The following is a 13,856-nucleotide window of genomic DNA, read 5'->3' as shown; positions in this document are numbered from 1 at the left end:
GACTCTCCCATTCTCTACTGTAGTTATACACTGAATACATCCTGATCAGGAGGAAATATTTGAATCAAATTTCTCTGTGGCTATCTGATACATGGAACAACAGTGACCATCCATATGGATAAGCATCTGTCCTGTGGAGGACGAGGACTCCTCCGAAGCGATTCGGATGCTCAGATACAAGTGGGTTTTATTGTAGGAATGCAGTCATGCCAACTCCAGAGCTATGGCAACTGGGAAATCTGTTTTTGTAGTTCTGTTCAGTGAGTTCCAGAACATCCCATCTACGTCCATGAGTTGCCTTGAAAAAATTAATTAGTCACCAATTGAAAATGGATGAAGATTAGAGCTTAAGCATTTGAATTATCTGATAATATCGCAATCAGCTTGGATTCCATGAGGTGGCACAGTAGTATAGTGGTTGGCACAGTGACTTACAGCACTGGCTGTAAGATCAGGTTTCATTTCCCACCACTGAGTCTACTTTTTTTCCATGATTGCATGACATTCCTCAGGGTGCTCTAGCTTCCTTCCACATTCTAAAGATAATACAGTTATATTTCGTGAGTTGTGGGCATGCTACATTGGCGCCGGAAGTGTGGCGACAATTGCGGGCTGCCCAGCACAATCCTCACTGACTTGATTTGACACAAACGACATATTTCCCTATGTGCTTTGCTGTTTCAATGTACATATGACAAATAAAGCTAACCTTTATATAGTTTTCTTACCTTGGCGCCAAACAGTGCACCAAAGGATCAGGCTTTTCATCCCATGATGTCTGTACCAACCATGATGATATTTTAAACTAATCTCATCTCCCTGCACGCAGTCTATATCTGTCCATTCTCTCGATGTTCATGTGCCTTTTAAATGTCACTATCTTATCTGTTTGTACCATCTTCCCTGCAAGTGCCTTGCAAGTAGTTAAAAAACAAGCAACTCTCAAAACTCCTTTGAACAATCCTCCACTCATCTTAAACCTCTGCCCTTTAGTATCTGACATTTCTGACATGACCATCCATGTCTCCTTTACTTTCATAGACACCTCTTAGCCTCTGACATTTTTAGTGTAATCAGTCCTAGCTTGTCCAACCTTTGTTTAGAGCTAATACTCTCTAACTTAGGCAACATACCGGTGAACCTTCTTCTGCACCATCTCCAGAGCTTCCACATTCTTTCTGTAATGTCAGGACCAGACCTGCATGGAGTCCTCCAAGTGTAGTGTGATCAAAGTTTTGTGCATTATGTACATTGTCTTTACAACCCTTGTATTGCCACTTTCTGGGATCTATAGACTTGCACTCCAAGATGTCTCTGTACATCAGTGCTTCTAAAATTCCTGCCGTTTACTGAATACTCTGCTCTTGCATATGACCTCCCAGAGTGCAACACCTCAAGTGTGCCTGGATTAAACTCCATCTGCCTTTTCTCTGCTCATGTTTCCAGCTGATGTTTCCTGCTTTATACTTTGTCAACCTTCTTCACCATCGAAACACCATGAGTTTTTGTCTATAAACTTAGTAATAAGCCCACCTACCCTCAGTGGCCACTTTATTAGGTCCTTCCTGTACCTATTAAGGTGGCCATTAAGTGTATGTTCATAGTCTTCTGCTGTTGTAGCCTGTCTACTTAAAGGTACAATGTGTTGTGCATTCAGAGATGCTCTTCTGCACACCACTGTTGTAATGTGTGGTTACTTGAGTTACTGTCACCCTCCTATCAGCTTGAACCAGTCTGGCCTCTGACCTCTCTCATTAACAAGTCATTTTCACCCACAGAACTGCCACTCACTGGATGTTTTTTTTTGTTTCTTGCACCGTTCTCCGTAAACTCTGCCTGTGCATGAAAATCCCAGGAGGTCAATTTTCTGAGGTACTCAAACCACTCTGTCTGGCACCAACAATCATTCCACAGTCAAATCACTAAGATAACATTTCTTCCCTATTCTGACATTTGGTTTGACAACAATTGCACCTCTTGCGTGCTTTTATGCATTGAGTTGCTGCCACATAATTGGCTGATTATGTATTTGCATTAACAAGTGGTTGTACAGGTGTACCTATTAAAGTGGCCACTGAGTACACATTTTCATCTTAATCATTTACTTAGATCACAGCCAAAAGAATTTGCTGCACCGATTCCAGTGTTATACCACTGGTCGTAGACTTCCAATCAGAATAACACCCCTTCACTACTACCTTCTGTCTTTTATATCCAAACCAATTTTGAATCCAGTCTGCCAGTCTGTGTAGATCCCATGTACATTCATTTTCTGGATCAACCTACCATCAGATACATTGTCAAATACTTTCCTAAAGTCTATATGGATAACATCCACTGCCCTACCCTCATCAATAATCTTCATAACCTCCTGAAAAATAAACAAGCCAAGTTTGTAAGGCATGGGCACCCATGCACTAAGTCACGTTGATTATTCCTAATGAATCCATGCTTTTCCAGACGTGAGTATATCCTGTTTCAGGGAATCTTCTCCATTAATTTCTCCAGCACCAATCTAAGGCTTAATGGCCAATAATATCTTGGTATGTCCCTATTACCCCCTTAAACAAAGGAATAACATTAACTATTCTCCACTCCTCTTATCTCACCAGTGGTGAAGGAAACTGCGAAGCTCTCACTGCAAGTGGTAAGTAGCCCAGACTGAGTAAGGAATGGCAACAAGTTGGAGCTGAACGGAGAACGTTACAGCATAGTACAGGCCTTCAGCCCTCGATGTTGTGCTGACATTTTAACCTAAATCTTAGATCAATCTAATGCTTCCCTCTCACATAGTCCTCCATTTTTCTTTCATCTGTGTGCCTATATAAGAGTTTCTTAAATATCCCAAATGTATCTGCCTCCGCTACCATCCCTGACAACACATTCCACATGCCTACAACTCGCTGTATATTTTTAAAAAATTACCTCCTGACATCCTCCATATACCTTAAAACACCTTAAAATTCTGCCCCTGGAAATATGAATCATAGGAAGGCAACATAAGTTTATGGTAAAACGTAAGATTGCGTGAGCTGTATGATGTTGGTGCATTTCATCCTAGCTTGGAACTTGAAGAGCAGAAATTATGTTTCTCAAAACCCTGGAAAGTAATTACTTTTTATTGGGGATAATTACACCCATTGAGAATATGGCAGTGCTGAGCCATCGGGTTATACTTGCAGTTTAATGCATTGGGACTTACACCTAACGAGTTGTTGTTTGCCACGAGGAGAGCTTGTGATGATGGTGGGTAACCCAGTTTCCATTGGAATGGCAGTAGTAAGCCTGACTGAATAAGAATTAATCCTGCAGTTAAATAATTATCCCATTTCTCTCATAGGGAAACGACTCCCAACACGGGCTCTGTATTCACCAGCAACCCAGACTATTGAAAGTAAAAATCCACGTGCGAATCTCCTGGTTAGCAAGTGGCAGCAAGTGTGGCTGTTGGCACTGGACAGGCGGCGGAAGCTCAACGATGCACTGGATAGGCTGGAGGAGGTAAACGTCTCAAAATCACAGCTGGGTGAATGGAAGGATGTCAACTTTTAAGCTTGTGTTCTTGTAAGGGGGACACGGTAGCGTAGTGTTTACTGCACAGATGACCCAGGTTCAATTCCTTCTGCTGTCTGTAAGGAGTTTGTACGTTCTGTCTGTGACTGCGTGGGTTTCCTCTGGGTGCACCGGTTTCCCCCCACAGTCCAAAGACATACTGGTTGGTAGCGAGGGTTTAATTGCGGGATTGCTGGGCAGCGTGGCTGGAAGGGCAGGAAGGGCCCGTTCCACATTGTATTTCAATAAATAAAAATAAATAAATAAATAAATGAAACAAAGGCGCTTCAAATATTTTATATTAATATACCAATTCAGTTTTGTGTTGAAAATCTCTTTGGTGTGAGTTTCTGACTCTCCTATGTGAGAATTTCTTAGGTGATAGTAAGCAGTTTCTCCAAAACTTGTTCCTTGTTAAAATTTTCTAGGTCTCAAAGCAATCTCCAAAATTTTACATAATAAGCCTTATGGCTTCATTTACTAATCATATTTCATGAAATTTTTGTTGTTTCGACCCAAACAAATCTTAGGGGGAGATTATGGGTATTTTTCCCTGATCCTATTTTATTACCCTTCTGTTTTGAAGAAAATTATGGAAATCTTGTGCGGTTTACTTTGTTGGATGGTATGCAGTGTTTTCTGATTAACATTACATTTTGTGTTAAATATATTCAGCACAGATGTAGGGAATGATAACTTACCCATGTACAGTATTACTTTTGTTCCATTGATTTATGTATACAGAGCTCTCAGTCACAAAGATCAAAGCTGGTAAATAACTAGGATTAAATATGCATAACAAATATCTGCTCTAATCATGCAAGTCAAATATTTTAATATTTTTGTAAGTGACCGATTGAGATGCCGTGTCGAGCTTGTTTACTTTATTTGGCAAACCAATTGTTTCCTTCTTAATAATATATTATGAATTCAAATACTTTGGTGCCGTAAATATTTAAGGAATTTATTTGAAAGTAAATGGTTTTGTAACTTGCTTCGTTTGGAATTTGCATTGTCTTGCTGATATCTCACTGCAGTATTTATTCTTTCAAGTCTTTCGTGGGAGTTTGTAGCCATGTTTTCTTTTTAAAACAAGGGAGCAAATTTTCCCCCCGACCCTTTAAAAGTGGTCGAAGTAATTTTATTCAAATTATTTGAGTTATTTCTAAATGTGAAACTTCCAGAGAGTTGACACAATTTTGCTTCCATCGCAGCTGAGAGAATTTGCCAATTTTGATTTTGACGTTTGGCGAAAGAAGTACATGCGATGGATGAACCACAAAAAATCCAGAGTAATGGACTTCTTCAGGCGCATCGATAAGGATCAAGACGGGAAAATCACAAGACAAGAATTTATTGATGGAATTCTCTCTTCAAGTAAGTTTTGAAAACCACTTTCAGTACCAGCTAAAAGAGCCCCCTTGTTTATTAAGCATGATAAAATTCTACTAATATATAACAACTTAGATTCTATAGCACCTTGAACATATTCCTGTGCAGCACATAAAGGGTCCTTTGCTCCATATTATCAGACCAAAAGATATAGAAGCAAATTAGGCCATTCGACCCATCGCGTCTCCTCTGCCATCTGAGCGCAGCCGATTTATTTTCGCTCTCAGCCGCATTCTCCTGCTGTCTCCCCATATCACTGATGCCTTTACTAATCAAGAACCTCTCAACCTCCACTTTGAATATACCCAATTACTAGGCCTCCACAGTCATCTATACCAATGAATTCCACAGATTCACACCCTCTGACTGAATAACTTCCTCCTCATCTTTGTCCTAAAGGGACATCTTTCTATTCTCAGGCTGCGCCCTCTGGTCTATTGGAAATATCCTCTCCACGTCCACTCTATTGTGGCCTTTCTTGGTACCAGCTTTCTAAATGAGCAATTCCATTTCCTGTCCTGCAATTTTTCAGATTTTTCCATCTCACGCCCACCAAAAGACTGATAGAAATTCCACTTCCTGACTTCCATTACTCCTTTCTTTGCTCTCCTGCTGCAAGTTTTGTTTGTAAGACCTCTGGTTAATGGCTCACTAAGTGCTAATTTTCTATTTTTGTCTTCATCACTTTCAAAGTCAACAACATAAATGGAAAATGAACTATTGCCTACTGAAAGTTTTCCACTTGAAATTTGACTTTCCTTTTCTGTCTTTGGATGTTACCAAGGGTACCAAATGCCTCCACTGTTTCTCTGATCTAGAGCCTGCTGCGAGAGCATAGGGGTTAGGGCCAAGGTGTCGGAGTTCGGAGTTCATTCCCAGTGTCCTTTGTAAACAGTTTGTACGTCCTCCCCATGGAAAGTGTGGGTTTTCTCTGGGTGCTCCTGTTTCCTCCCACAGTCCAAAGACATACTGGTTAATAGGTAAATTGGCCATGGTAAATTGTCCTATGATTGAACTACTGTTAAACGGAGGAGGAAATGTTAGCTAGACCGTATGCTCAAAGGGTATATTCCTTGCTGTATCTCTAAATGAATAAATGAATAAAAATAAATACATTTCCAGTTTAATGATACATAATAAAGTTGAGACAAAGGAGTGAAATCCCTGTTGATGACACTGTGTAGTTTTATTGGACTAGTACTTGGGCGAGTCTAGACCTATATTTCTAGTGACAGAAATTCCAAATGTAACACAAAATTTATAAGGATGTTGCTGCAACTTGAGGACCTGTGTTATAGGGAAAGGTTGAATAGTCTTAGAAAAGTACAGCACAGAAATAGGCCCTTTGGCTTATTTGGTCCATACCAAAAAATTCAAACTGCCTATTTCCATCAACCTGCACTGGGACTACAGCTCTCTATACCCCTACCATCCATGTACCTATCCAAACTTCCCATAAATGTTGAAATTGAGCCTGCATGCACTACTTGTGCTGGCAGCTTGTTTGACACTCTCGAGTGAAGAAGTTTCCCTTCATGTTCTCCGAAAACTTTTCACCTTCAGCCTTAACCCATGACCTCTTGTTGTAGTCCCTCCCAACCTCAGTGGAAAAAGCCTGCTTGCATTTACCTCATCTATACCTCTCATAATTTTGTATACCTCTATCAAATCTTCTCTCAATCTTCTACGTTCCAAGGAATAAAGTCGTAACCTGTTCAATCTTCTCTTATAACTCAGGTCCTCCAGTCCTGGCAACATCCTTGTAAATTTTCTCTGTACTCGTTATTTACATCTTTCCTGTAGGTAGATGACAGAAACTGCACACAATATTGCAATAAGGCTTCACCAATGTCTTATACAACTTTAGCATTGCATCCTATCTCCTGTACTCAGTACTTTGATTTATGAAGGCCAATGTGCCAAAAGCTTTCTTTACAACCTTATCTACCTGTGACGCCACTTTCAATGAATTATGAACAATGTATTCCCAGATCCCTTTGTTCTACTGCACCCTCAGTTCTCTACCATTCCACTGTGTAAGACCGACCCTGGTTGGTCCTATTGAAGTGCAACACCTTTGCACTTGTCTACATTAAATTCCATCTGCCATTTTTCCAGCTGGTCCAGATCCCTCTGCAAGCCATCATGGCTTTCCTTAGTGTCCACTACACACCCAGTCTTCGTGTCATCTGCAAATTTGCTGAACCAGTAACCACATTAACATCCAGATTATTGATATAAATGTCAAACAACAACGTACCCAGCACTGATCTCTGCAGCACACCACTAGTCATTGGCCTCCAGTCAGAGATGCACCCATCTACTACCACTCCCTGGCTTCTCCCACAAAGCCAAAGTCTAATTCAATTTACTACCTCATCCTGAATGCCAGAGCGACTGAGCCCTCTTGACCAGCCTCCCTTGTGGGACCTTACCTGATGTCTTGCCAAAGTCCACCCAGACAACATCAGCTGCCTTGCCTTCATCCACTTTCCTGGTAACATCTTCAAAAAAACTATATAAGATTGGTTGGACACCACCTACCACACACAAAACCATGCGGACTATCCTTAATCAGTCCATGACAATCCAAATACTTATATGTCCAGTCCTTTAGAATACTTTACCACTTCTGATGTCCGGCTCACCAAACTATAATATTCTGATTTATATTTAGAGCCTATCTTAAACAACGTTGGCTGTCCTCTAATCCTCCGGTACCTCACCTGTCACTATGGATGCTTTAAGTATGTCTGCTAGAGCCCCAGCAATTTCTGCACTTGCCTCCGGTAGGATCTGAGGAAACACCTTGTCAGGCCCTGGGGATTTATCCATCCTGATTTGTCTCTTGGATTAAAAATGTGTTTTCTCATGTGACTATGTTTCTTTTCCCCTTTCTCATTATTTTGAATGCACATATGTGTTTTTGCACCTTGGCCCCAGAGGAACACTGTCTCGTTCAGCTGTATCCATGTGTGGTTTGATTGATAGTTAAACTTGATTTGATTTGAAACACCTCTTTTTCTGTAGTCTGTACACGGTCCATAAAGTTGATGCCACTTTGCCTCATTTCTCTAGGCTCTGTGTCCATCTCCTGAGTAAATACAGATGTAAAAAAATAATTTAAGATCTCCCCCCATCTCTTTTGGCTACTCAAATAGATTACTATCCTAATCTTCCGGAGGACCAATTTTGACCCTTGCAATGCTTTTGCTCTCAACACATCTGCAGAATCCCTTAGGATTTTCCTTCACCTTGTCTGCTTGAGCAACTTCATGCCTTCTTTTAGCCCTCCTGATTTCTTTCTTCAGTGTTCTCTTGCATTTCTTGTACTGCATAAGCACCTCATTTGTTCCTACCTGCCTATACCTGCTATGCACCTCCTTTTTTCTCTTAACCAGGGCCGCAGTATCTCCTGAAAACCAAGGTCCCCTACACCTGTTATCTTTACCTTTTATCTTTACCTTTTATTTTGACAGGCTTTGTACTCTCAGAATTTCACTTTTGAAGGCCTCCCACTTGCCAAGTACGCCTTTACCAGAAAACAACCTGTCCCAATCCACACTCGCCCGATCCTTTCTGATACTATCAAAATTGGCCTTTCTCTAATTTAGAATCTCAACCTGTGAACCAGGCCTATTGTTTTGCATATTTATTTTGAAACTAATGGCATTATGATCACTAAATGCAGAGTGTTCCCCTACACAAACTTCTGTCACCTGCCCTGTCTCACTCCCTAATAGCAGATCAAGTATCACACACCCTCTCTTGTTGGGACTTATCTATGTACTGATTAAGAACCTTCCCTGAACACATTTGACAAACTCCTATTTCATCTAATCCTGTTACAGTGTGGGAGTCCCAGACAATATGTAAAAAGTATTTTCACCTACTATAACAACCTTATGTTTCTTCTGTCTGTGATCTCTTTACAAATTTGTTCCTCTAAATCCCACGGACTGTTGGGTGGTCTGTAATGTAGCCCCATTAACGTAGTTATACCTTTCTTATTTCTCACTTCCATCCATAACGCCTCACCAGACGAGTTATCCAATCAGTCCTGACAGAGCACTGCTGTGACATTTTCCCTGACTAGTAACGCTACCCCTTCTCCCTTAACTTTCCCACTCTGTCGCATCTAAAACAATGGAATTCCAGAATACTGAGCTGCAACCAAGTCTCATTAATGGCTACAAATATCATAATTCTGGGTGTTGATCCATGCCCGAATTTCATCTGCCTTCCTACAATACTCCTTGCATTGAAATATAGTTTAGGATTTTATTCCATAGAGCATTGGAGAATGATGGAGATGTAGCATACAAAATTGTGAGCGGTATTGATAGGGTAAATGTAAGCAGGCTTTTTCCACTGAGGTTGAATGAGGTCTTGGGTTCAGGGTGAATGTGGAAATATTTCAAGGGACCTTCAGGGGGAAACAGAGGATGGTGCAAGTGTGGAACAAACTGCTCGCGGAAGTGATGGATGCGGTTTTGACTTCAACGTTGAGGAGAAGTTTGGATGAGTACATAAATGGGAGGTGTGTGGAGGGCAGTGCTCCAGGTGGAGGCTGATGGGATTACACAGAGTAATGGTTAGCCTGGACTAGATGGGCCTTAGGGCCTGTTTCTCTGCAGCATGCTCTACAGCTCTATGACAAGGGACTTTAAATTCTGCTCATTAAATAAATCTAGAATAAAACAGAGAATTAAAAGTAGTGATCATGAAACTACTGTTGTCAGAATCCTACTGGTTCACTTGTATCCTACAGGAAGGGAAATCTGCTGACCCGCCTAAATGTGATCCCAGACTCAGAGAATGATGTTGATGTTCAGTTGCCCTCTGAGGTGGCCTCCGCTCAAGAGTAATTCAGGGTGGGAAGTATTTGCTGACTTTGCCAACCATGCCCATGAATGGAACAAAAATGTTTCAGTAAAGCATTATTCTGCTGATCTTCCCATCAGTCTAGTTGCCCGCAACCACCAAGGGAAATTTGATACCGAGACCTGATTTAACTTCAGCTGACACTGGCCAATCTCTGCTTGCATATTCTAACACACATTTCCTCATGAAGGGCTGTTATATAAACCTCAGCAGTTCTCTTTCATCCTTTTATCCCAGGCGCGCTGGAGTTCTCTTCTGCCACTTGGCTGAGATGTACTGGCTCAGCACAAAATGCGAATTGAGTTAATGACTTTCCCAATCCCCAAATAATACCTCAGCCCGAATCACTCTGAACCTGGCTTCCAGCAAGTCATTTGCAGTAAGAAGTTAGTAATTAATGAAACCATATCTATCGTGTTGCTATATAGACATTTAGTTTTCTACAATAGTTTAACAGAAAAGAAAGTTATGAAAATAATTAACCAATGGGGAATATGTTTATTGCATTGTTCTGCAGAGTTTCCGACCAGCCGCCTGGAAATGAGTGCTGTGGCAGACATATTTGACCGAGATGGAGACGGTTACATTGATTATTATGAATTTGTAGCAGCACTTCATCCCAATAAGGATGCCTACAAACCTCTTACTGATGCCGACAAAATAGAGGATGAGGTATACCATCATTGTTTACAGAATTTAAACTTTATTTCCCAGAATGACGGCGCATGATACAGGAATATTTGTGTGATGCTTTATTCTAGCAGTCAATTCTTTTCTGATTGTTAAAGGTGATTATATTTTTCAAATATTATGTATGATTTTCTGCTGTTGCTCTCTGTTTGACCTTCATTAAGCATAAAATGCTCTTGACCTCACTAGCTGTCACAACCCTGCATTATACTTTATTGTAGGTCACACGGCAAGTTGCAAAATGTAAATGTGCAAAGCGGTTTCAGGTGGAGCAGATTGGAGAGAACAAATATAGGGTGAGTTTTTGAGCTTTTACCATACCTGAGGGCGAGGTCAAATCATTACCTGAGTGTTTCAGTCTTTACCGTACCTGAGGGTGAGGCCATTACCTGAGTGTTTCAGTCTTTACTGTACCTGAGTGTAGGTGAAACCATTACCTGAGTGTTTCAGTCTTTACCGTACCTGAGGGTGAGGCCATTACCTGAGTGTTTCAGTCTTTACTGTACCTGAGTGTAGGTCAAACCATTACCTGAGTGTTTCAGTCTTTACCGCACCTGAGTGTGAAGCCATTACCTGAGTGTTTCAGTCTTTACCTGAGTATGAGGACATTACCTGAATGTTTCACTCTTTACCATACCTGAGTGTTTCAGTCTTTACCATACCTGAGTGTGAAGCCATTACCTGAGTGTTTCAGTCTTTACCTGAGTATGAGGACATTACCTGAATGTTTCACTCTTTACCGTACCTGAGTGTTTCAGTCTTTACCATACCTGAGTGTGAAGCCATTACCTGAGTGTTTCAGTCTCTACCATACCTGAGTATGAGGACATTACCTGGATGATTTAGTCTTTACTATACCTGAGTGTGAAGCCATTACCTGAGTGTTTTAGTCTCTACCATACCTGAGTGTTTCAGTCTTTACCGTACCTTGGGGTCAAACCATTACCCGAGTGTTTCAGTCTTTACTGCACCCGAGTGTGAGGCCATTTACCTGAGTGTTTCAGTCTTTACCACACCTGGGGGTCAAACCATTACCCAAGCTTTCAGTCTTTTCTGTACCTGAGGGTAGGGTCAAGATATTACCTGTGTGACTGTAAAGGTTTCGTGAAAGAAACAGCAGTTAAAAGTAGCTTCAGTTAACAGCCAGAAGTGGATCTGTGAAGGAGATGACTTATCACTAAACCAATATTATTTCTATCAAGTGTTTTGTATTGAACTTGTAATTGGAATGCCAAGGTTGTGGAGGGAAATGCCTAAATATTTACGTTTTTTAGCGATAGCAGTGGGCAATTAGCTTTAATTTAGGAACAACCAAGGAACAGAATCCAATTAAGCAACAAGTGATCTAAATTTGAAAGAGCATTTAAAGAAACAGGGGATGCAACTTAAAACAGTGAAATATTCCTGATTTCCTGAGTCCTTATCCCATTAAAAGTGTTTCGTAGTTTCGATTCTGATTAATTAACTTGTTAATATATGTATCTGGCTACTGTTCAGGTTTATTGTCATTCAACCATACCCATGATTACAGCCAAATGAAACGTCAATCCTCTGGAGCCAAGTTGCAAAACATAGAAGATATGATTGCAACCCAGCACATACAGACACAAAGTGATATTAGCACAGGACCAGGGGTGGTATGGTCACTTAGAATGCTCTTAGGATTACATACCACAATTCTGCTTTGGGCACGAGCAGATCTATAGGGTAAGGTGAAACAGAGCACTTGACACCCATCAAATCCACTCCCAGGAAGGACCACTGTCTTCATATGTAGAAAAGGAGGGGAAGTCTGCACAGAGTATTCGTTAACTTTTTCTGTTAAAACTTTCCCATGTTATGTTAAATAATTATTGTTGAAGAAAGTTCACAGCTTTGCATGGAAATGGAAATTTCCAAGTTTTCACTCCCTGTGCATGTGCATGGAGAATACTCTGGTAATGGGCAGAAGGCAGGAGAATGGGGTTAAAGAGATAATAAATCCGCCGTGATCGAAGAGACTAGATGGACCGAATGGCCTAATTCTGCTCCTATTTCTTAAGGTCTTATGATATTACTGTACAAGCATGCAACAGAGAAAGTAAGTAACTGATCTATAGGTTCCATGCTGACTCTTTGAAAAAGCTATCCAATTAGTCCTACGCTCCTGCATAAACCTGTATTTATTAACTTTTCAAATATAAATCCAGTTCATTTTTGAGAGTTGTAAGTAAATCTGTTTCCAACAGCCAACATATGCCAATCACAAGAATACACTGTGTAAAGCAAATGATTTTTTGTTTCCTCTGTTCTTCACTTGTTTTCATGTGTGAATTTAAAACAGCAGCTTGTTAAATTGAAAAATAACATGCCACTATTAATAACGATTTGAAGAATGCCAAGCCTAAATTGTTTCACTCTTGTCATATTTCCATTTTCTCCAGTTACCATTAAGTCTGCAATAAGTAATTCTGTAAATATTCCTAGAATACATCCTTTTGTGCCTTTTACTCCCCGTATCTCGCTTCCTCTCTCCCAACTTTCTCTCTTTTGCTACCCCTCTTACCTTCCCCCCTTACCTTCCCCCCTTACCTTCCCTCTTACCTTCCCTCTTACCTTCCCTCTTACCTTCCCTCTTACCTTCCCTCTTACCTTCCCTCTTACCTTCCCCCTTACCTTCCCTCTTACCTTCCCCCTTACCTTCCCTCTTACCTTCCCCCCCTTACCTTCCCCCCTCTTACCTTCCCCCTCTTACCTTCCCCTCTCTTACCTTCCCCCTTATCTTCCACCTTTACCTTCCCCCTTTATCTTCCACCCTACCTTCCCCCCTACCTTCCCCTCTACCTTCCCCCTTACCTTTCCCTCTTACCTTCCCCCTCTTACCTTCCCCCTTCTCTTACCTTCCCCCTTACCTTCCCCCCTCTCTTACCTTCCCCCCTTACCTTCCCCCCTTACCTTCCCCCTTACCTTCCCCTTCCCCCTTACCTTCCCCCTTACCTTCCCCCTTACCTTCCCCCTTACCATCCCCCTTACCTCCCCCACTTACCTCCCCCTCGCTTACCTTCCCCCACTCTTACCTTCCCCCTCTCTTACCTTCCCCCTCTTACTTTCCCCCACTTTTACCTTCCACCTTTCTACCTTCCACCCTCTTACCTTCCCCCTACTCTTACCTTCCCCTCTCTTACCTTCTGCCACTTTTACCTTCCACCCTCTCTTACCTTCCCCCTACTCTTACCTTCCCCTCTCTTACCTTCCGCCACTTTTACCTTCCACCCTCTCTTACTTTCCCCCTACTCTTACCTTCCTCCTACTCTTACCTTCCCCACTCTTACCTTCCCTCCTTACCTTCTCCCCCCCTT

The 13,856-nt window shown here is 41.4% G+C and overlaps 1 protein-coding gene across 13 annotated transcripts in view; it reads left to right on the top strand.

Annotated features, from left to right (window-relative positions):
- The window catches only part of dst (dystonin), a 637,976-nt gene that overhangs the window by 600,622 nt on the left and 23,498 nt on the right, over nucleotides 1–13,856 (top strand). For all 13 annotated transcript variants that reach the window (XM_063040140.1, XM_063040054.1, XM_063040111.1 and 10 more), the window contains 4 exons: nucleotides 3,341–3,501; nucleotides 4,767–4,929; nucleotides 10,346–10,500; nucleotides 10,740–10,814. In XM_063040140.1, coding sequence (XP_062896210.1) covers nucleotides 3,341–3,501; nucleotides 4,767–4,929; nucleotides 10,346–10,500; nucleotides 10,740–10,814 — 554 coding nt within the window. The remainder of the gene's footprint in view (nucleotides 1–3,340; nucleotides 3,502–4,766; nucleotides 4,930–10,345; nucleotides 10,501–10,739; nucleotides 10,815–13,856) is intronic.

This window comes from Mobula hypostoma, chromosome 2 (assembly GCF_963921235.1).
Source record: "Mobula hypostoma chromosome 2, sMobHyp1.1, whole genome shotgun sequence".
NCBI lineage: Eukaryota > Metazoa > Chordata > Chondrichthyes > Myliobatiformes > Myliobatidae > Mobula > Mobula hypostoma.
This window is presented reverse-complemented; position numbering and strand designations above follow the sequence as displayed.